The sequence below is a fragment of the Heliangelus exortis genome, chromosome 21 (assembly GCF_036169615.1).
Source record: "Heliangelus exortis chromosome 21, bHelExo1.hap1, whole genome shotgun sequence".
In the NCBI taxonomy this organism is placed as follows: Eukaryota; Metazoa; Chordata; class Aves; order Apodiformes; family Trochilidae; genus Heliangelus; species Heliangelus exortis.
Genome location: NC_092442.1, coordinates 3,986,856 through 4,006,356, shown reverse-complemented (window position 1 = coordinate 4,006,356; position 19,501 = coordinate 3,986,856). Strand labels below are relative to the sequence as shown.

At 43.9% G+C, this 19,501-nt stretch overlaps 1 protein-coding gene across 7 annotated transcripts in view; it reads right to left on the bottom strand.

Moving 5' to 3' along the window:
* COL26A1 (collagen type XXVI alpha 1 chain) overlaps positions 1–15,345 on the bottom strand; it is a 155,083-nt gene extending 139,738 nt beyond the window's left edge. For 6 of the 7 annotated variants that reach the window (XM_071765004.1, XM_071765007.1, XM_071765008.1 and 3 more), the window contains exon 1: positions 14,895–15,333. In XM_071765004.1, coding sequence (XP_071621105.1) covers positions 14,895–15,046 — 152 coding nt within the window. In that variant the 5' untranslated portion in view covers positions 15,047–15,333. Of the gene's footprint in view, positions 1–14,894 lie in introns of all 7 variants that reach the window. The other variant, XM_071765009.1, reaches the window with a different exon arrangement.
* Positions 15,346–19,501: the final 4,156 nt, after the last annotated feature.

Below are 19,501 nucleotides of genomic sequence, written 5' to 3'. Positions count from 1 at the left end.
GCCACTTGTCTACATGTTCTCCTGATCTAGAACTGCTTAAATTAAGGATAGTGCCCCTAATATTCATTAAGTACAAGACTAACTCTTATCATAGTCCCTCTAAATTTACACCAACATAAATTCATGCAGAAGCAAACTAACGTTTTGCTAGCAGAAGGGGGAATTTTAAGTGGAAAACCAGGACAGTCACATGGCTGCTCGTCCTCAAAACCTTTGCACTGAGCAAACTATCCTAAAGAGTCAGCAACCTCTGCTTTATCAGCACTCCTGCTGGCACTACAGAGTCTCCACCACCATCCATCAAGTCAGTACCCAGAGCTGCCTTTAATTGCCCTTGCTGGGTTACATGGTGATAAAACAACACTTCACACAATTCGAGTTCTCCAAAAGGCACAGCTGCTGCATTACACCATCTTCAAATCACACACACAGCCCTACAGGGGTTGTACCTGCCTGCATCAAGAACCAGTCTGCAAGGATCCAAAATGGTCTGCCCCTGAATTGTTTGGGTTTGGTTTTTTTTTTTCTTACAGAACTTCCTACAGACAACAGTGAATCTTTGTGCCCAACATTCAGCCCTCTGTTGCCAAACTCACAGCACTTACCAGCAGCAATGAAAGCCACATGCATGACAGGAACACAGGGACTTTGCTTAAATGAAGCAGTGTTTTTCATTAGTGTTATACTGGCACCAAAAACCACAAATTACAACAAGAACAAAAGGCAATGTCAAAAAGAGAGCACTGAGCATATCAAAGAAAAAAATTAGGACGGCACAAACAAGCCATTGCTTCCTATTAATTGCATGATGTTAATCTGCCCATGTAATGTGCTTGTCTCAGGTTTTTCTTGGAGCTGAAAAGTAGAGATATTACTGTCACTGGAGACAGGAACACCCTTTTGATGGCTAAAAAGTATATTAAAGGAGATCCCAGAGACAAAAGATTGTTTTTTCTCTTTAGGGAATACAGATTTGTTTTTCTGAGCTATTTCAACACGCAGTGTTCTGTGGGCCCAAAAAGGCACTGAAAAGCAGAGCAGAGCAGCAGCTTCAGATTCACAAGTGTTAGGATGTGACTGGAAATACCTGTAAATAGAACCCAGAACTCTTCTAGCAACATTTCTTCCACTGCATTACCTCTTTCCCCCCCACCACCCACCCCAAGGCAAATTACAATCACTCAGTCTAGGTCTTCAATTAGTTTAGCACCTTTTAAAGGAAGTTATGGGTCAGGTACATAAGGGACTGTGCAGCAGACCTCTCTAGTAATCTACTATGTGGTTGCCCATCATTGTTGGGAGCTACATTTCATCAGCCAAGGGAACCTCTTTGCAGAGTGAGGTCATAGTAAATGTGCAGACTCAGCTTTATTCCTTATCACTTCTGTTTCTGGTGACTACCATACCAAAAACCAGTTTCAATGAGGAGCTTGTCATGTCTGCTAAAGAAACAGCCTTTCTTCCACAAGAAAACCCCTGTGGCTTTCTAGTGCTTCCACTGTTGAAGGAATTGGTTAGAAATAATAAGCCACTCTAAATAAATCTGCTTACTTATATTGATTTGAAATCAATAGTTCCTTTTTTCCCCTCTTAGATCTGTCAGCTTAGCTGCTTGCATTCAGTGAGGCAACTGAAGTTGAAGCACCCATCAGCCCACATCTGCATTATGCCCAAGACAAAATTGCCACTGGTGCTCCAAGAAGGTGCTTTTGGAGACAGCAGTACCCTACCAAGACACCTTTCCTCTTGGAGTGCAGGATTTTTCTCCATTACCTGCTCTACTGATAAACCAAGTCATTCTGATACCAAGCTGTGTTGCATGGTGTAGATAAAGCAGAATGACTTTGACTGCCCGGCTCAGAGATTCCTAAGATGAGCCATGGCCCAGTTCAGTAAAAATAAAGCTTTGCAAAACTTCTCTGCCTGGGTATTCAAAGAGTTAAATCAGTCTGAAAAACAAAGCCCAAAGCCTGTGTGTTAATTTGCTATTTAAATTGAAAAATTTTTATTCCATGTCTGCCATGTCTGGCACAAGGCTGTCCTGGGTGTTACCACAATAAAAAATAATTTGGAAAATAATCCTATTGTTCCAGTCACACCCATGGGAGTTTCATGTGTAGGGAAGTAGGAACATCAAAACTGAGATCTGTTGTATGATCAGAAAGATGAGCTTGTGCTTTACAACAGTCAGTTTTGATTCGACTTCATGTTGGAAGAGAGGTAAGAAATGGTGAGCTAAGGCAGGGAGATGTCTAAATAGCTTTCGGTTAATAAATTCCTATTTGCTCAGCCTTAAACTCTAGGAAAATCATTAGTGTAGCAAACTAGCAGTATCCTTTACAAGCAAAGTCCACACCCATGGGTGGTTAGTTGATCACCTTTCCCTTCCTTGCCTCCCTCTCAAGCCAGTCATTCCCAGTGCCCACCTAAATGCAGTAATGAATTCCCTGAAGCACTTCCCACTTGCCAGGCAGGAGCTCACCCTCAGTGCTTTCTCTGCACTTCAGAGCTCCACGTGTCTCTAACACAGCTTGGATGCAGTAGTTACAGGCATGCAATAACCTGCTACACCACCAACCTCCTTTTCACCCTTCTCCAGACTCCCACTCTTACACTCTGCCGACAGCATCAGTCCAATGCCATAAAAAGTAACTACACAAGCATTTGCTGTGCATCAGCTCTTCTGCACACAGTAGTCCCAAACCCCTGCTAGTGAACACTCTGTATTGCCTCATCAAGTTTTAAACTCACTCTTAAGCAGATGGTATACATTTCAATCACACAGAGCCTGCTGCACATCAATATCTGTCTATAGTTTCTAGATATCTTTGTACAATCTAAGTGCTCTAACTACCTGTTTTCAATTTAAAAGGTTCTTCTGCTTTTAACACATATTCCCAAGCTTTCACCGGTTTTGGAAGCAGTCTTCATACCTCATAGCTAGCCAAAACCAATTATTTGTATTTTCCTTCTAAATCTTGCTGCAATTCAGTTTGCTCATTAGAAAAGGAAAAAAAAAAATCTTAATAAAAGAAAGTCTTTCTCTCGTGAGCAGAAACGCTCACACCTTTTCCTATTATTAAAAAATTCTTGAGCAATCTAAGTAACTGCTTTAGTGCCTCGGTGCTTTGGAAGCCTATGTTTGGAAAGGAGATGGTCTTGAGGGAGGAGATCTACGTTTCGGTATCCAGGTGGAAAATGGGTTTGATTTGGCCAAGTAATAACAGCCAAAAAAAAAAAAAAAAAAAAAGGAAAAAAGCCCTCCTTAGCTCGTGCACGCACAGTAGATTCCTTAGGAATGATAACACTGCCTTGAAACATTCCCGAGTACACATGTGGGAAACAGGATGGGGGAAAAAGCAGCACTGAGCAAGATAGAAGGGACAGCAGGAGGTCCAAAGGAGATAAGACATTCAGCCAGAAAAATTCCTGCCCCGTTCTGTGGGGGACTATATTAAGTGGGGGTTTGTTGAGGATTTTTAGTTTAAATTTAAAATTAGCTGCCCATGCAGACAGGCAAGGCAACCTAGCTATGGCCACTGAGGAGAACTCCACAGCAGCATTTTAACCACACATTTGGTGAGGCTGGGTGCAAACTGATGCACTCAAATGATTCATCCTTCTAAAGCAAAGATCTCACAGGAATCCCTCGATGCTTTGCTGAGAATGGAATCTCTAGAGCTGTTGCTGAGAAGAGTCTCAGTCTACTCATGCAAAGCAGCAGCAACTGACAAGAGACACACCCACATCCCAGTTCAGAAACCTAGTATTTGCAAAAGCTAATGGTTTTGCCTTGAATTAACCACAAAAGACAACCAACATTTCTTTTTCTTCTCCTATTTACACAGATTTCTTAAAAAACATGACATTCAGAAGGTGAGGAAAGAGAGAGTAGAAGATAAGCTTGATTAAAGCAAGTGGTTATGAGCTGAATTTCATTGATGGGTGACAACTCTCTTTTTCTGCTACCTGCCTTGTAGTTTGGGAAGAACAGTATTATATTGCTTGACTCTGTGGGCAAACCAATAAGCCTGTGAATGACACATGGCTGTTCAGCAACAGTCTACAGTTAATGTTCAGCCTTCACACAGTTTGTGCTTTTTCTCCCTCATACACACATTCACGAGAATTTTCCTCTACAACTTTCAGTGCAGTTTGGAGAAATCAAAGGCCAAACAGAACATTCCTGCAAGCAAAGACAGCAGCTGCCATCACACCAGCACTCACCTGACCCATTTACAAGTCCATAGGGACTCCATACACCAGCATCCACCATACACATCAGTGTCAAACATCAAATTTAATGGCTGGGACAGACTCATGGCACGCACTTCTTGCAGCAGAAAAGTGTGGTACAAGTTGCAGTTGAAACTCAGAGGCACAAAACAGAGGTTGGTTAAACCTCAGCACATGAAGCAGGGAGTGATGGACCAAGTTGGTAAGTCCAGGGTAAGATCCTACTCACTTATTCAGTTATTCTGAAAATATCTGAGCCACATGCCACATGGGGAGTATGCAGTTCCAGGCAAATGCTGATAGTGCGTTTTGTAGGATTTTTTTTTGGGTTGGTTGGTTTTTGGGCTTTTTTTTTTTTTTTAACAAAGTAACAAACAAACAAAAAAACAACAAACCAAACACATAACCCCACACACCAGAGCTCACAGAGGTGCCCTGCAGAGTGAGCTTTGCCTCTGTAGGCCACAGAGATGCTCAGATACAAATTTATAACCCAGACCTGGGGATACAAGGTGACTCCCAAGCTCAGCCAGAACACCAGCTGAAGTGTCTGATCCAAACCAGTCTAATTTCTAGATGCATTCAGCTCAGGAGATGAGCTGTGATGATCCCTAATTTCCACATTCCCACCTCTCCCCTTCTCTCCTCACTCAGTGCAGACAGGTACAGCTTCATCGTTACCTTCCTAAAGGTTACACAGCAGCTCCTCAAAAAGGTACTTGGTTGCTGAATGTTTGCTTTATTCTGTAGTAATTTGTAGAAGCTGCTTTGAAATCCTTCTAGTTCAGAAGCCAATAACCACTTGGCAGGGCCTGACAGACATAATTAGAGAGCTTGATTGCTTCAAAGAACATTACCCAAGAAAATGAGTATGTTGCTGTGGTCCTTGCAATAAATTTCCAATGGGTTTGATTGCAGAGGTCTTGAAAGGATTTTACCCGACTTCTAATTACACTGCCAGGGCTCAAGTATTTTTCTGGTGCTTGGTAAAATGGGATCTTATTTCTGCTTGCAACGTGAACTCATTCAAAGCTTATCCACAGGCCTGCAGCCTAGGGATTCCTACAACTCTGTAATCCAAAATTTTTGTATCGTTTGTGATATACATTAGTGACTTCCAGTAACAGTGGCCCAAGAGGCAGCATTTTACTGTGGGATAGTTTAAACCATTTGGCTCAGTGCTGTATCCCAAAATACACTGCAGGGAGACTGTCTATTTTGCTGCAGGTTACACTGATTTACAGGAGCACGAAGCCAAGTGCTGCAACATCCTACAGAGCCAATCTGCCTTTTTGCTCTCTGCTGCACATCAGATGCTGCATGGAAACAGAGAAAGTTTTTAGCATCACAGCCCAGACCTGCCTTTGTTCAAGGCTGGTGCTGTTTGGCAGCACCCACTTGTTGTTGCAGGTGTTTTTGCACTGACCCCATCGATCAGTGCTGCTTCTCTAGGTGTGTTACACATTCATCCTCCCACAAACCTTTAATTGCAGTGGGGAAAAGGAAAGCACTACAGCCTGTGCCACCACACAACCCTCTGATGCTGTTCAGACGAGGTTGCCCTGCTGAGCACCTCCCTCTCCCACCTCTCAACTTGTACTCCAAAAACCAGGCAAACACTAACACCCAAAGATTGATGTCACTCATCTGGGCTCAGAGGTGCAGAAAACAGGGAGCACAATGACCTCTATTCTGTAAGAGTGGAAGTTTATACAAGTGCCAAGTATTATCATTCATAGGCTTATTATAAACTTCTGCATGTATTCATATACTATACTTTGGATTTTGCAGCTTTCCCCTCTAAGATCTAACCACACCCTGACAAAATACTCTCCAGGCCTTCTCTTACACGAACAGAACTATAACCAGTCCCATTTTATACAGGAAGAAAAAAAAAGAGTGAGCTTTCGTGTTTCTGATCCCAAACTTTGTGCTGCTTTATGGAATATACACTAAGCACTTAGAGGAATGGTCTTATTCTTGGGAAAGAGGGTTGAAAACAAAGGCTTATGAATCAGCCAGCTGATAATTAAAAGCAACTCCATCCAGATCACTTTAAGCTGCACATGAGAATCTGAACTCCTCAGATGCTGAATTCCTCTGCCGACCAGAAAAGCCAGGGTCACTTGCCCAGCTGGTCACTATTGTTCTGTCCAATAAAGTTCTGGCAGGAATGCATGTTTAACAAAATACAGAGATTAGGCATAGCAAAGAATGCAGCTCCCCCCTCAGTGTTTAGGTTAGTGGGGTTTGCCATGTTGAAATACTGAAGCTTAAGCATATCAGATTTTCTCTGTCCTGTACTGCTAGTGCCAGTGACAGACACAAGCTGACAACTTAGTTCTCAGCTGCCATTTTAGCTTTAAGTTCATTAAAAGCAGCATAAAAAGTTCACCTCAAAGCTGCAATGACCACTAATTAAATTGGTGTTTTCTTCGGGATGTAGAGGACCAAATATGAAAAGCTCTCTGTACTTCCCATGTGCTAGAAACAATAAGGGCAGTTTAAACCAAGGGACCAGATTTTGAGAACCTTGCAACAGGGTAGCTCACCTTCAGATGTCTTCTTTCCAAACAGAAATCTAGCATCCAGTCACTAAATACACCATCAAAATGGCAATGATCTTCCTAACACCTGACTTAGCTCCTGACAGCTGACCAACAGGTTATTTAGCTCAATTTACAACAAGGCACACCAGACTACAGTCAGATGAAGAAATATAATGAGAACAAGTCATGATGATTGTCTTACAGACACAGCTTTTACCGGGTCAGATGCCATGCCCAAAGCAGCTCTTGTACCTCACTGGGCCAAGAATTTCTCAGCTCAAAAAAGAATTATATTAAACAGATATTTGAGACTTACAAGTAGATTTGAAAAGGATATAGTCCTTGGATAACTGTGAGAAAGTTATAAATAGTCTGGTTACACCTCAAATTTAAGGGCTTATATTTAGAGATACCAAGGATTCCTAAGCTCCCCTGCAGGAGGTATGGTAGCTTGCACTGTGTGAAGTGTGGTTTGTAAGTAGGAAGCATCTAAGATCCTGTTACCATGGTGGTCTCTCCTCTCTTTCTCCCTCCACAAAGCTGAAAAGTAGCTTTGTCAGAGAAACAGCAAATCTGGAACAAGTACAGCTGAGATACTGAGCTGCTGACAGCTAGATCTCAGTGTTTTCTTCAAGGAGAATCTTTTTTAGTCATCTTAGCACAGCAACAGAATCCTTATTTTATCTGGAATCACTTTCACTGCCACCTGAAAATGCGAAAAAGTCAAAGCTTGCACAAGATACAGTGATGAGACACAGACAGTCCACAATGAGCAGGGTGGCAGAAATCAGAGCAGTTGTGGGCAAGCAGAAGAGGGAACTGAGCAAGAAGAAAGCAAGGAAGCTAACCAAATCTGAGGTAGTAAAAAGAGCAGTACCATTAGTAAGGAGGAAAAAAAAAAAGAGAAAAAAGCTTTTTCTTCTGGAAAACACAAGCAGAATCTCCCTTGGGTCACAGTGTTAAAATCGAGTCAACCCCTCTTTCACACACAGGCACACTGGAGAGCTGTTGGTAGAGCTGTCACCCATTGCTGCCTCAAATGAGGATTTGAAAAAGCTCCCTGTGCTCTGCTGTGTTTACAGCAACAAGGAGAGCCTGGAGGAAGGGGTTAGAAACATCTGAGTTTAATAAGGGCTAAGCAGCACACAGCAAAAAAAGAAATGTAGGCCCTTCCGTTCAGGGCTACCACACCCCACCAAGCACTGCAGCACCAGGCCAATGGGAGACTCAGCCTGGAGACGTTATGTCATCCCCCAGCCCTGGCAGCCCATCTGCCCCAAGGTTTTCACCATGAGAAGAAGCATTTCAAACCAAGCTGAGAGCTCCCAGCACCACACTTTTGAATGGCTAAATAAGCAATGTCCCGTGGGGAAAAAGCAGATGTTGATTGACCCCCAGGCAGAAAACAAACCAAGGACAGAAGGGTTTTTTCTGCAGTGCCTTAGCTGAGCAACTCCACCTCATAAAGTCATCACAAGGGGGCAAAAAGAATATTCAGCATCTACACTGCTGCCTTTTTTAAGTCCTCCACAGCTCTAACACCCAACACACACAGGTAAGAAGCATCTTGTTCCAGTTGCTCACACATAAGACCAGTAACCTTAATGGCTCAGGTCCTGCAATCACATTTGCAGCACTCCCTCATTTTGCAGGGTCCATTCCCAAAACTGTCCTCACACACATGTAATAGATATCTTTCATAAAACACATTTGAATGCACTTCCTTCCTGAAGCTCTCTCTTCCTACCACATGTACTTGGCCTTTTTATTCCACTAAGAAGTGGAAAACAGGAATGAAGAGTGTTGTCCATCTGCAAAGTAAAAAACAACTCCCCTCAAGAGTGCACATACTCGACAGACTTAGTTCAAGTTGGTTACATTACCATGTCCAGGGGGATATTCCTCTGCCTCATGATATCATTGCACTGGCATTTCTGAGATGTTCTGAGCAAACACGTGCCTATGTCTAGTGCAAATACTCCAGGAATATCACTTCCACCCAGTTCCTAGGAGCAGAAAAATTTGGAACGGGTTAAAAAGACATCTGACTGTATAACCTGATGTCAAGATTGGCCATGACTGGATGCATTTCTGTGTAGTGGTACCTCACATAAGCTGTAAAGTTTTGACAGATGGTTTGTTTACTCAGCACAAAGGAAGGTGGCTGGATAATGACAGCCATACCCTGCTCTCACAGGACAAACAGGAGACACACACCAGACCTCAGAGAAGAGAAGAGAGAGTCACGCATAGGAGAAGCTCAGAGATACCTTCTCCTCTCACCTTCAAAGAGGTTTTAGTTTCAGCTGCTATGATTTTAAGTGGCATATTCTCTGTTCCAAATAAGCCACAGATATGAATGTGGAGACTGATCTGTCCCAAGCATGAAACACTATGAAGCTGCCTTCAGTTTTTTTCTCAGTAGCATCCATTCTGTGAGCCTCTGGGAAAAAGGCATTCCTAAACAGTTTTTTCTTTGCCAGAGCTATGATTTCCCTGCTTTGGAAGCTGAAAAGAACTCTTAAACTTGAAATAGCTTTCTATTTGTTAGTCCTCTCAAAATGATTAAAATATTTTCAAATAGCCAGGCCTAAACATTACAGGCAACAACCCAAGCACACTCTTTACTGGCACATCTGTTCACTTCCAAAAGGAGGAAAAAATTAAACTTATCAAAGCCAGCCAAAACATAAAACCCATGTTATTCCATGCAATAAATTGCAAGTCAACAAATAACCATTTCATCCTAAAAAGGAGATAAGGAACAAAACCAATAAGAAAAAATTTCACAGTTCCACACTTGTTCCTTTCTGTAGTAGTATTAAGGACTTTAATTCATATGAGCTCCACATTGTGCATAAATACACTAATCAAGACCTTTAGTATAACTCAACTTCGGTAAAAACCTGAAAAATTACAGGACAGTAACCCAATTAGTAACATTCTGTATTTTTAACTTTTCAGATATAATCCTTGATAGAGTCTTTGGGATATCTAACCTGGCACAGGCTAGTTTTATGCTCAAAGCCTCAAAATAAGCATTATGCCTCAGTGAAAGTAAATTTAAGCACTGTCTGCATCTTTCTAATTAAAGTGAGTCGAGAGCTTTGAGCATATTGCAGAAATGAGGTTGGATGAATTTTAGTATTACCCTACAGTAGAAGCAGTCTATACTTTACAAAAAAATAATGTTTCCAGACATGCTAACAGTCTAATGCAGGAAAGAGCATGATCCACTATTCTAATCTAGCAGACCTAAAGCACTCTGTGCTTTCAGTCTTTTGCCATTACCTTAAAGTCATTCTTCATTTTTGCCCCTTTATCAAGATACAGCTCAATAAGACAAAGACATGAGTAAATATTCTATGATCCAAGTGTCACAGAACCACTCCTCAGCCCCCAACCAAAGTTGTGAAGTTTCTAATCTGATGCGTTTCAGCTAGGATTTTAGCACAGTAACAAGCTCAGCTTTGAGAAAATGAACAAACAAGAGTTATTGAAAGAGACACATATGTTAATTTATCCAAGGGGAGCACAAGTTCACTGCCACCCATTGCTTTGCCTCTCTGCTCCCTTTTCCTTCCTAGTTCTGGTAAATGAAACCTACATGAGAGGAAATGATTCACGCAAACAGCTGGAAAGGCAAGACAGTAGGAGATTTCCTAAACTAATACAATTTACTGCAGTAACTCTGGTCATGTCTGGTATTTCAAAGCCATTCCAGTGTTGTTAGGTCTTTACACTACCATTGGTTTCACTGTTTTAATTGCATTGCAAAGTTACAGCACTGAACCCCACAAGTCAGATAAAGATCATAGGGCTGCAGAGTCCGGGAAAGAAACACCAGATAGTCCATGGGTTTGGTGATGAGCTTAAGACCTTCTGACCTCCTGGTTACCTGGGTAGGGCACTTCAAAGGGAAATCAGTGCAGACACTCAGCATGACACAAATCCCAGTGTGTTTGCTTGATATCCTCACACAGATTGTAGCAAACCATAGAAAACCAGAGACCTCAGGCAATGAACCAACTATTAGGTGATGGAGGGACTGACTCAGAAAGCAAGATCCTATCAGTAAAGGAAAGAGAACCACATTTCTCCAGTATATACAGTTTTATAATCCACACTCACTTAAGAGCCAGAAGAGGTTTAGCATTTGGGGCTAAAATCAGGTTCAAACCATCTTTCTCTGGTAAAGAAAGAATTAAGAGACAACTGTCAGGAAACACCAGATATGCAGTCTGATGGACTTTGATCAGGATACTGATTTACAGATCATGCTTTAATATCAAGAAGATATCTTTATCAAACAAAGAGACCTACATTTACCTAAAAGTGCCAGAACCTCACCAAAAAGGCTGGAGGTTATTACATTACAGCACAGTCATACACACACTGTCAAAGGGCACTAGGGAAGGACAATTCTACCCCAGAAAACCGGAAGCTGTAGAACCAGGCACAATGCAGGCAGCTATTCTGAAAAGAACAGATCTAGCTGCAAGCACTAGGAATTACTATGTTGCCAAAGTAAGTACTCAATTGTAATTACCAGTACAGTGTGGATAAGAACGCCTACTTGGACAGTCCTATTATTTGCAACATCATGATTCTAATGTTCATTCAGAGGAAGACATCTTAGGCTGAGGTGCAAGTGTTTTGAAGGTCTACCTGTCACAGATGGGCTATGCATCCCCCCCAGCTGACCTTTGGGATGCTGCTGTAAAGCCAGAAGTAAGAAAAGGTGATCAATCCACACAGCTTCCTGGTCCATATCTGGGGTTTTTCTTTCAGCTACCTCCACCATCCAAAGAGGTTCCAAGTCCAAGCACTGCATTTAGTCTGACAAGTTTCTAACTCCCACACTTGGGTTTATAAGGACTTGATGCATGACTAATTTGGAAGTACAGGAAAATAGAATGAGAAGTTGAGAGAACAGCAATTCCAAAGCTAACTAATGCAGATGCAGGATTTGAGAACCAAGCTACTTCCAGCATGGGAATAAGCTTCCCTTAACTCAGCAAAGCTTCTCATGTCCAAGTCTGGAGGACAACAGTTTGTCCTTGGCAGACAGCCCCTCCATTCTTATGCTTTGGGCAAGACCCACTTCCCATTCTCACTGCCTTAACACAGTAGCAAGTTAGAAATGCATGCACTGAATGAGGATTTCAAACAAAACAGCATGGCTGCTACAGCATACACAATGCCAACAAACACTGCTGCCTGGATTTCAGTCATTATTACTTGCACATCCCCTACAGAATTCAAACCAATTCAAACACACGCTCAGATAGACTGCAAGTGTCTTTGGTCTAAAACCCAAGATCTGTCAACTAAAGCCAACCAGAAGCTAAAACTTCCCTTTTTGAGAAGGAAACAAAGCAAGCAGCATTACACCAGAAAAAGTACTCAACAATTACATTTTGAAGCATGTATTTTTTTTTTCCTCCAGATTTCCCTCCAAACTCCAGAAGGTTTTTACACTGCCCAGGGCCTTAATCTTCTGGCAGAAAAAATGTTCAGCAGCCCTTACAGCCTCAGAGTCCATCGCTGAGACAGCCTGCAAGCTGGCTACCAAGGACTAAATCAGTTGTTGAGTTTGGAATTATTTTCTAGGTGGGAAATAGAAGATTCCCACAACACTATTATTTTTTTTAATCCTTGGAGAAATGCAATTTTTAATGATGAGTTAGTTTTAAAAATTGATAGATTCCCAAACAGTTGAACCATGTCTTCACTTGCTAACTGAGGACAGAAAAAGACAACTGCAGAAACCTGATGTGTCTTGTATCAAGCAAACATGCCAGCTGTAAATCACCACATCAGTTTATGCTGCAGCACAGCAAAACCTGGAGGGTTCTGGCCTGCTTATGCTTGGCTGATGGTACCCAGGAAAAGTGCCAGAAGACACTGGGCAAAGCACTCACTGGGAAGGTTGCAGAAGAGAAAGTGAGAACAGCCAGGTAGTGCCATTAATAGTAACCTCCTACCCACCACCCTGTGTCCTCTGCAGCCTCTTCAAGGCAGAGGTCAGCAAGCTCTGATAGGATGGAGCTGCTGTTGTCTCACAAAATTCAGGTGCTACCAAGATCCTCTTTAGATGGCAAAAGTGAAACTGAATAATGTACACTGTTTTTACCAGTGTGATTCAGTCCTCCTGAAAAAGGCTTCACACTCACATAGATCAGTGTTAAGAGTTTAGAGCATAAAGTCTCATTCTTATCCAGCATGTTATTAAATCCAGAAAAACACAGTTATCCCAACCTGAAGCTGCACCCTGCAGGATGCTCCCCTCCAAGGTCCAACACTGTGGCTGGGTAAAGTTTTCCCACACAGATTTTCCCATCAGAAAGTGGATCTGTTAGACATTTGCCAACAACAAAACTTCACCACTCAAGGAGAAATTAAAACACTCTAAAATTGCTTCTACTTGTGATATTTGACTAAGCACTTGAATTTTTATTCCAAAACATCCACCAGTAAGTTTTCATCTCCCTTCAATTTTTTATTTCCCATTCTGCTTTGAACTAGAACGGGATATTCTCACATGGTGAAGTTCCACTGGACAAAAAAAAAAAACAAAAAACCAAAACCCTACCAGTTTTCCCAACATCATTGTTTAAACCAGCTTTAAATGGTTTTATACAACTCTTTATAGACTTGGAGAGGGACACGTTCCCCTAACAAAGCATCAGCTATCCAAACAACTGAAGCATGGGAAAATCGTGCAAGAGCATGAATTGGGGAAGGTCTTTGGTGAGCAGTCCTCCCCCATGTAAGTGTGGTAGCTCTGAACAAAGATCTGCAGGCTAATAGATATGTAAGACAAATGACATGTGGTTCTCATTGTGGCTCACGCTTTGGGAAGGGGGTACCTTGGAACAGCTCCAGCTGGGATAGGTTTATCCCATTACTCTCCTATAATTTTCTGCCATTTCAAGCCCTTTGACAGTTACTGTAGTTTAACATCACACCCCCTACAGACTGAGGCCTGTTTGACAGGCCAGCAAACAAAACCACCCCCACTCAGAGATGAAATATACACCATATGTGAGAACAGCACGAGGCACAAGGCTAGCACCCACTCTTGTACTTGTGTGGCAATGCAAATCTCCTGTGTAGGTGCCTGTTCCCGGTTCCTAGCCCAAATAAGCAGTGCTGACCTCAGTCTCCTCCTCCACAGCAGCACAACGCATGCATACCAGGTATTAGCGAGGGGAGGAGGAAAAGAAGTAGAGACAGGATGGACGAGTTCTGAATATTAAATTCCCAATACCCCATTTAAGGAAGAAAAGAAAAAAATAAAAGAAAAAAAAAAAAAGAAAAAAGAAAAAGAAAAAAGCAGAGAATGAAAGAAAAAAAAGTGAAATTCAAGAACTGAAATAAGGTTAAGCCTCTCTCTTGCTTTATACAGTGCAGTTCATTCATCAGAACAGCTGTTTCACCTCTAGAGAAATACCCAGAGAAAACAGAGGGGAGGGAGATAAGCCTAAATTGTTTGCTCTACTGAAGCAGCAAGATAAAGTAAAACAAAACTGATTTAGATTAAGTTTATAAGAAAATTATTTGGGGCGGGGGAGAGAGGAGAAGGGTGGGAGGTTTAAACAGCTATCTGAAAGTTGCAGCTCCTGAACAGACAACTGTAATTAAGGTCTTTCCTTTGTTGAGCTGAACAACTTTTTCCTCGCAGCCGAGGGCTATAACAGTTCCCTCTGCCGGCATCACCAGAGTCCCGGTTTCATGCTCTTGGCTGCGCACTGCGCGGGGACACGCTGCCCCTTGGACCCTGCAAAGCCACCTTCCCCTCCCTGTCGGACCGAGGGACGCAAGAAGGGGACAGTTTGCGGGCTTCTTTTGCCAAAGCTCAGGTCCTCGATTCTCGAGTCCTCCCTGCCCCAGAGAGGGACACTGCTGCGGGCAGGTAGGGAGCCTCCCCCGCCCCATTAATGATGGTGCGGAGTGCCCGGCTCCCCGAAGGGCAACAAGGCGGAGAGCCCCTCGCAGCCTCCTCGGGGATCGCTGCCCGCGGTTGTGCCGTGCCCGTCACTCCCCCGGGTGCCACCGGCGGGGCCCATCCTCCTCGCCGGGGAGGCGGACTCGGTCATTACTCACCGGCGACTGGCGAAGCCGCTGCCCGGAGAGCCCGAGCTCTGTTCTGGATAGTTGTGCTGCAGGGTTGATGCTGGGAATTGATAGAGGAAGCCAGTCCCTAGCGCACATCCATGCAGGCAGCAGCACCAGGACAAGAAAAGAGCGAACCGCATTTTTGCAAGAACAGGGGTTGCCTCCCGCCCCCTCTTTGCCTCTATACACGGCGCGGCAGGCGCGGGGCCCCACCGTGTCTTCCCCGGCCGGGGTCACGGCGGGATCCCACGGCGCGGAGGTGCCCTCGGGACCGGGGACCACGGGGCAGGGGTGCCCGGGACACGGGGACCGCTGCTCCGGCTCCCAAGAAGGGAAGCCCCGTCCTCTCGGCAAGCCGAGCCCCGGCGGCTGCTCTCCGCGCAGGGGGTCCGGGGCCAGCGCGGCTCTTTGCGCCCAGGGCGCACACTCAGCCCCGGATGCCTTTTCAAATTTGGCGAGGTTGGCCCGACTCCGTCAAAGGGGGCGTGGGATTTCGGCGTTAACCCTTGCCAGGCTTCGCAGCAGACCCCGCTGCGAAGGGGCTCCCCGTCGGTGAAAGTGGGCGGCGGCCCCACATGGGCAAGAAAGCCGTCGGGGCAGCATCTGCAGGCGGGCAGCCTATGTTCAGGACCAGCTCGGGCTCCAGCTATCCTGTCAGCAGGCAGCTCTGGGCACAGGCAGGGAACACACCCGTGGAGCCTAAGCCCACCACACCCAACACATCGCTGGCACAGACCACCCGTGTCTGCCTGATAAACGAGAGCCAGTCCGAGGGGAACCCACCGCAATGCAACAGTACACCCCGAGCACCCAAAACCTGCTGCCGTGTTTCCACTAGAGAAGTTACACAGATAAAACAGGAAAGAACTTGTAAGATTCTTCATTCACAAAGTAACCAGTAATGCCAGCTTCAGGACGCACATCCTGCTCGCTTCGGCATCACCCTCAAGCACCCAGGATGGCCCAGGGCTTGGAGAATTGCAGTCAGACTCAGACAGGAGGAATGTTTTTGCAGCCGTGGGAGGATGTGGGTGTTTTGCAAAGGCAGTACCCTGAGAAGGAAGCCAGCAGCAAGGCTCCCTCTCTCCACAGCAGCTGAATTTGAGTTTAAAGCCCTTGTACAACCCCCATCCTTCCCTGTTCCAGAGGAACCTGGGCCACTGCAGCTCACTGACTCGAGAAGCAACTGAACCAACCACCACAGAAGGGATTAAATTTTTAAGACAATACAACTGTATTCCTAAGCTTTTACTCTCAGAACCTGCAAGCTCACAGTACCCTCTCTGCACCTTTGCTGTTTGTACAGCCAACCAAATGGAGCCCTGATTTACCACAAAAAGCAGATCTTGCTGGGGTTTCCTTGGAGCCTGGGGCTTCCCCGTGAGGCTCTGCAAGGGCAGAGACCTCTTCCCCTCAGGGAAGATTGTTGAAAAACAATTCCTCCAAGATGCTAGGAGAACGGCGGGGTTCACCCCCCACCCGCGGGTTAGCACCTACCCTTTGCCCCACAGTGCCCACTTCCAGAGCCTGCACACAGAGATAAATAGCCCCTGGCTGGAGCCTGTAACCAGACAAGTTTAGACTGCAAATGAGGCACCAGGTTTTTAAACAGCCGCTGACATTAATCACTGAAGCAAATCACACAAGGAGGCCGTGGTGCAGCCTCTACCACAGCTCAGGATAGCTTCCCTGGGGTTGCCTCAGAGTTGCCCTTAGGGTGTCCCAGCCCCAGGGCTGGAGCAGGCAATGGATCAGCACTATCTGAGCTCAAAAGATCCGGTGCAGCAGCACTGAGCCACCAAGAAGCCCCTCAGAAGCTACCACTTTTCACTTAAAAAAAAACCCTCAGTGCCTGGGATGTAACAGGGTAACTCTGTCCCCAGCTCAGGTCAGCCTGACCACCCTTCACTTTCCTCTCACCTTCAACAAAGAGAATTTCTCCCCTTCCCATCCCCCACGCCCAAACGACTCGCCCAGCGACTCACCCAAAGGTGTTTGGCCACTCAGACAGCCCTCAAGAAACCTCTGCTTAGCCTGACAGTGTAACTGGAAAAGAGGCTCAGTCTTTGATCTCACCTCTCAAAAGGGCTACAAGCTGCCCCAAACTCAGGCTTCTGCTGGGAAAATAGCTGCCACACACCCCAAACACCAGGTACTTCTCTGAAGCTGAATGATCACCCTCAGCTGTGTGTGCACAAACTGGGTGCAGCTGGACCTCCATCAGCTCCCGGCTGTGTGCTCAGGGCCTGGTTCAGCCTCCTGTCCCATACACACGAAGTTCCCTCTCCTTACAGGCTGGGATAGACCATTTATCAGTTTTTAACAGCACTGAACAGCACCAGTGGCTTTCTGACCCATTCTTCTGGCTTAGAATAGCCCCTTCAGAAGCTCTTTATAGTGTTCAAGTCTTAACTGTCCAAGAGCATTTTATTTTCAGTTGCATGCAAAATTTGCAGCTTCACCTTCCACTGACTTTGCAAGACTCTAGGAGACACTAGACACAGGTGATTAGACAAGACATGATTCTGGCAAATTATTAGAGACACCTGTAGGAAGCTAATACTCTTCCTATTTTATGAACCAAGAACAGGAGACCAGAGGTCAAATGGCTTTGCTCAAGCCTGCAAAGAGCTAAAGGCAGAGTCAGAAACAGAGCTCAGCTCTTCAAGCTCCCTTACTTATGCCCTGTCCCTAATGCACACTTGGTTCTACTCTGTATGGCTGATTTAAAATGAAAATGAAGAATTGGCTTCCAAGCTGGTTTTGGAAAGGGAGAAGAAGGGGTGATATTGTCTACTGTAAGGGGAGAATTAAAGATGACATTTCATTTTAGTCCTTTGGATATGCATAATATAATCAAACACAATAGCAGTAACAAATGAATATTTTTTCTCCCCATGGTGCTTACGAGTGCAACATATTCTAACAATTTCACAAAACTATGTTGATAAATTGGAAACACAGTGATGGAGGTAACAAAGCCAACAAAAACATAACTCATTCAATTTATCAAAGGGACTAGCTTTGAGAAGAAAACACTTGAAACCTGAACAGTTCTATTCTTATAAAGCAGACATACTATATTTCAAAACATAAAGCAACCCTTTTTATGCCTGTGCATAAGCATGTTAATTAAAGATTTGCTCAGGCAATCAGGGCTATATAAATTATTTGGATTTATTTCACCAACTCAATTCAAGATGAAAGAGGCAGAGTGTATAATGGAAAGCCACAATGCATGGAAGCACAGGGGGAAATAGCAAAGAGGCAAAGGCCAGGTTTTCAATTTATCTTCCCTCTTGACTTCACTATCATGAAAAAGCAAATCCCTGGAGGGCCTTCCTCTCACACACTGCTCACCTTCCAGGCAGTCAAAAGATTAATCCACTGGACATGTGTGGGCACAGGGGGTTTCACATGGTCTGGAGTGTTTTTCAGCTTCCTAGTCCATTAGGCATGCCTGAGATATGAGGCATCAGAAACTGTTCTGTGAAAACATCTATACTTTCTTGGAATATACCCACCATATGCAAACCAGCCAATTAATGAATTGTGGGGAAATATGGACAATAAAAGGAACACTCAAAGTTTAGTCTGATTTTTGTTCAGTTTGCAAGGTGGCTCTGTAAAGCAGAGTCCAGCTCCAGATTTGCAACACCATTTCAAATGTTCAGGAACACTTACAGCATTATCAAGTCAGTAGTTAGCTGAAAGGAATCACAATGTTAAAATCATGGCAAACAAAGCTTGAAAGCCTCATCCCTTAGATTTAGTGAGTCCACTTTTCATGTAGATATGAAGAAGAAACCAAAGGAAATGAAGCTTTGTTCTAGTTGATAAAACCTTGTGGAGTTTTACTAAGAATTATGAAGTGTCCTTTTGAAGTCAGAATGAAGTCATTGATAAGATCATCTAAAACCAAAACCAATTTGGATAAACCTCTTCTTGCTTCCTAAAATGCCGAGGTTATTGCATTGGGGCATGACAAAGCAGTCAAAGAACCTTGGAAAGTTAGAAGAGATGGTTAAGAGATTAGTAACACTAAGTGTTCAAGATCTCTATTACAAATTAAATTACTAAGATTATTAAGGTTATTGTAACACATCTATTACTGGGGAGTTTGGAAACAAAGTGAAAATACTAAGGGACTGCGGTGGGGTGGGGTTTTTTGAAACTAGAAGGTAGTGTGAAAATTTCTTGAATTTGGCCTGGAATAAATTGGTCACAGCTGAATTCAAAATGGAACAGAACTGAAATAACATCAGGCTTACATAAACAGTTTAGCATACTACAAACATGATAGACAATGATATTGCATGAAGCACATGAAATTATTCAGAAGTCAATACTTTGGCAAAATTCATTGACCTTACATGAGAATTTTGCCTGAGTGAAGCACTTGTGTGGGTACTATAAAGGAATCTACTGTATAAAATAACTCTGATCAAAACATAATTCAGCAGATGGAAAACGTGATGACTCAAGAGATCAGTGAGACAAGGTCTACATCCAGTGGAATTACACATACTCTGAGCATTATTGTGCCCTAGGAAAAATAATTTATGTTGCCTTTGATATCAAATAAAAATTCTCCC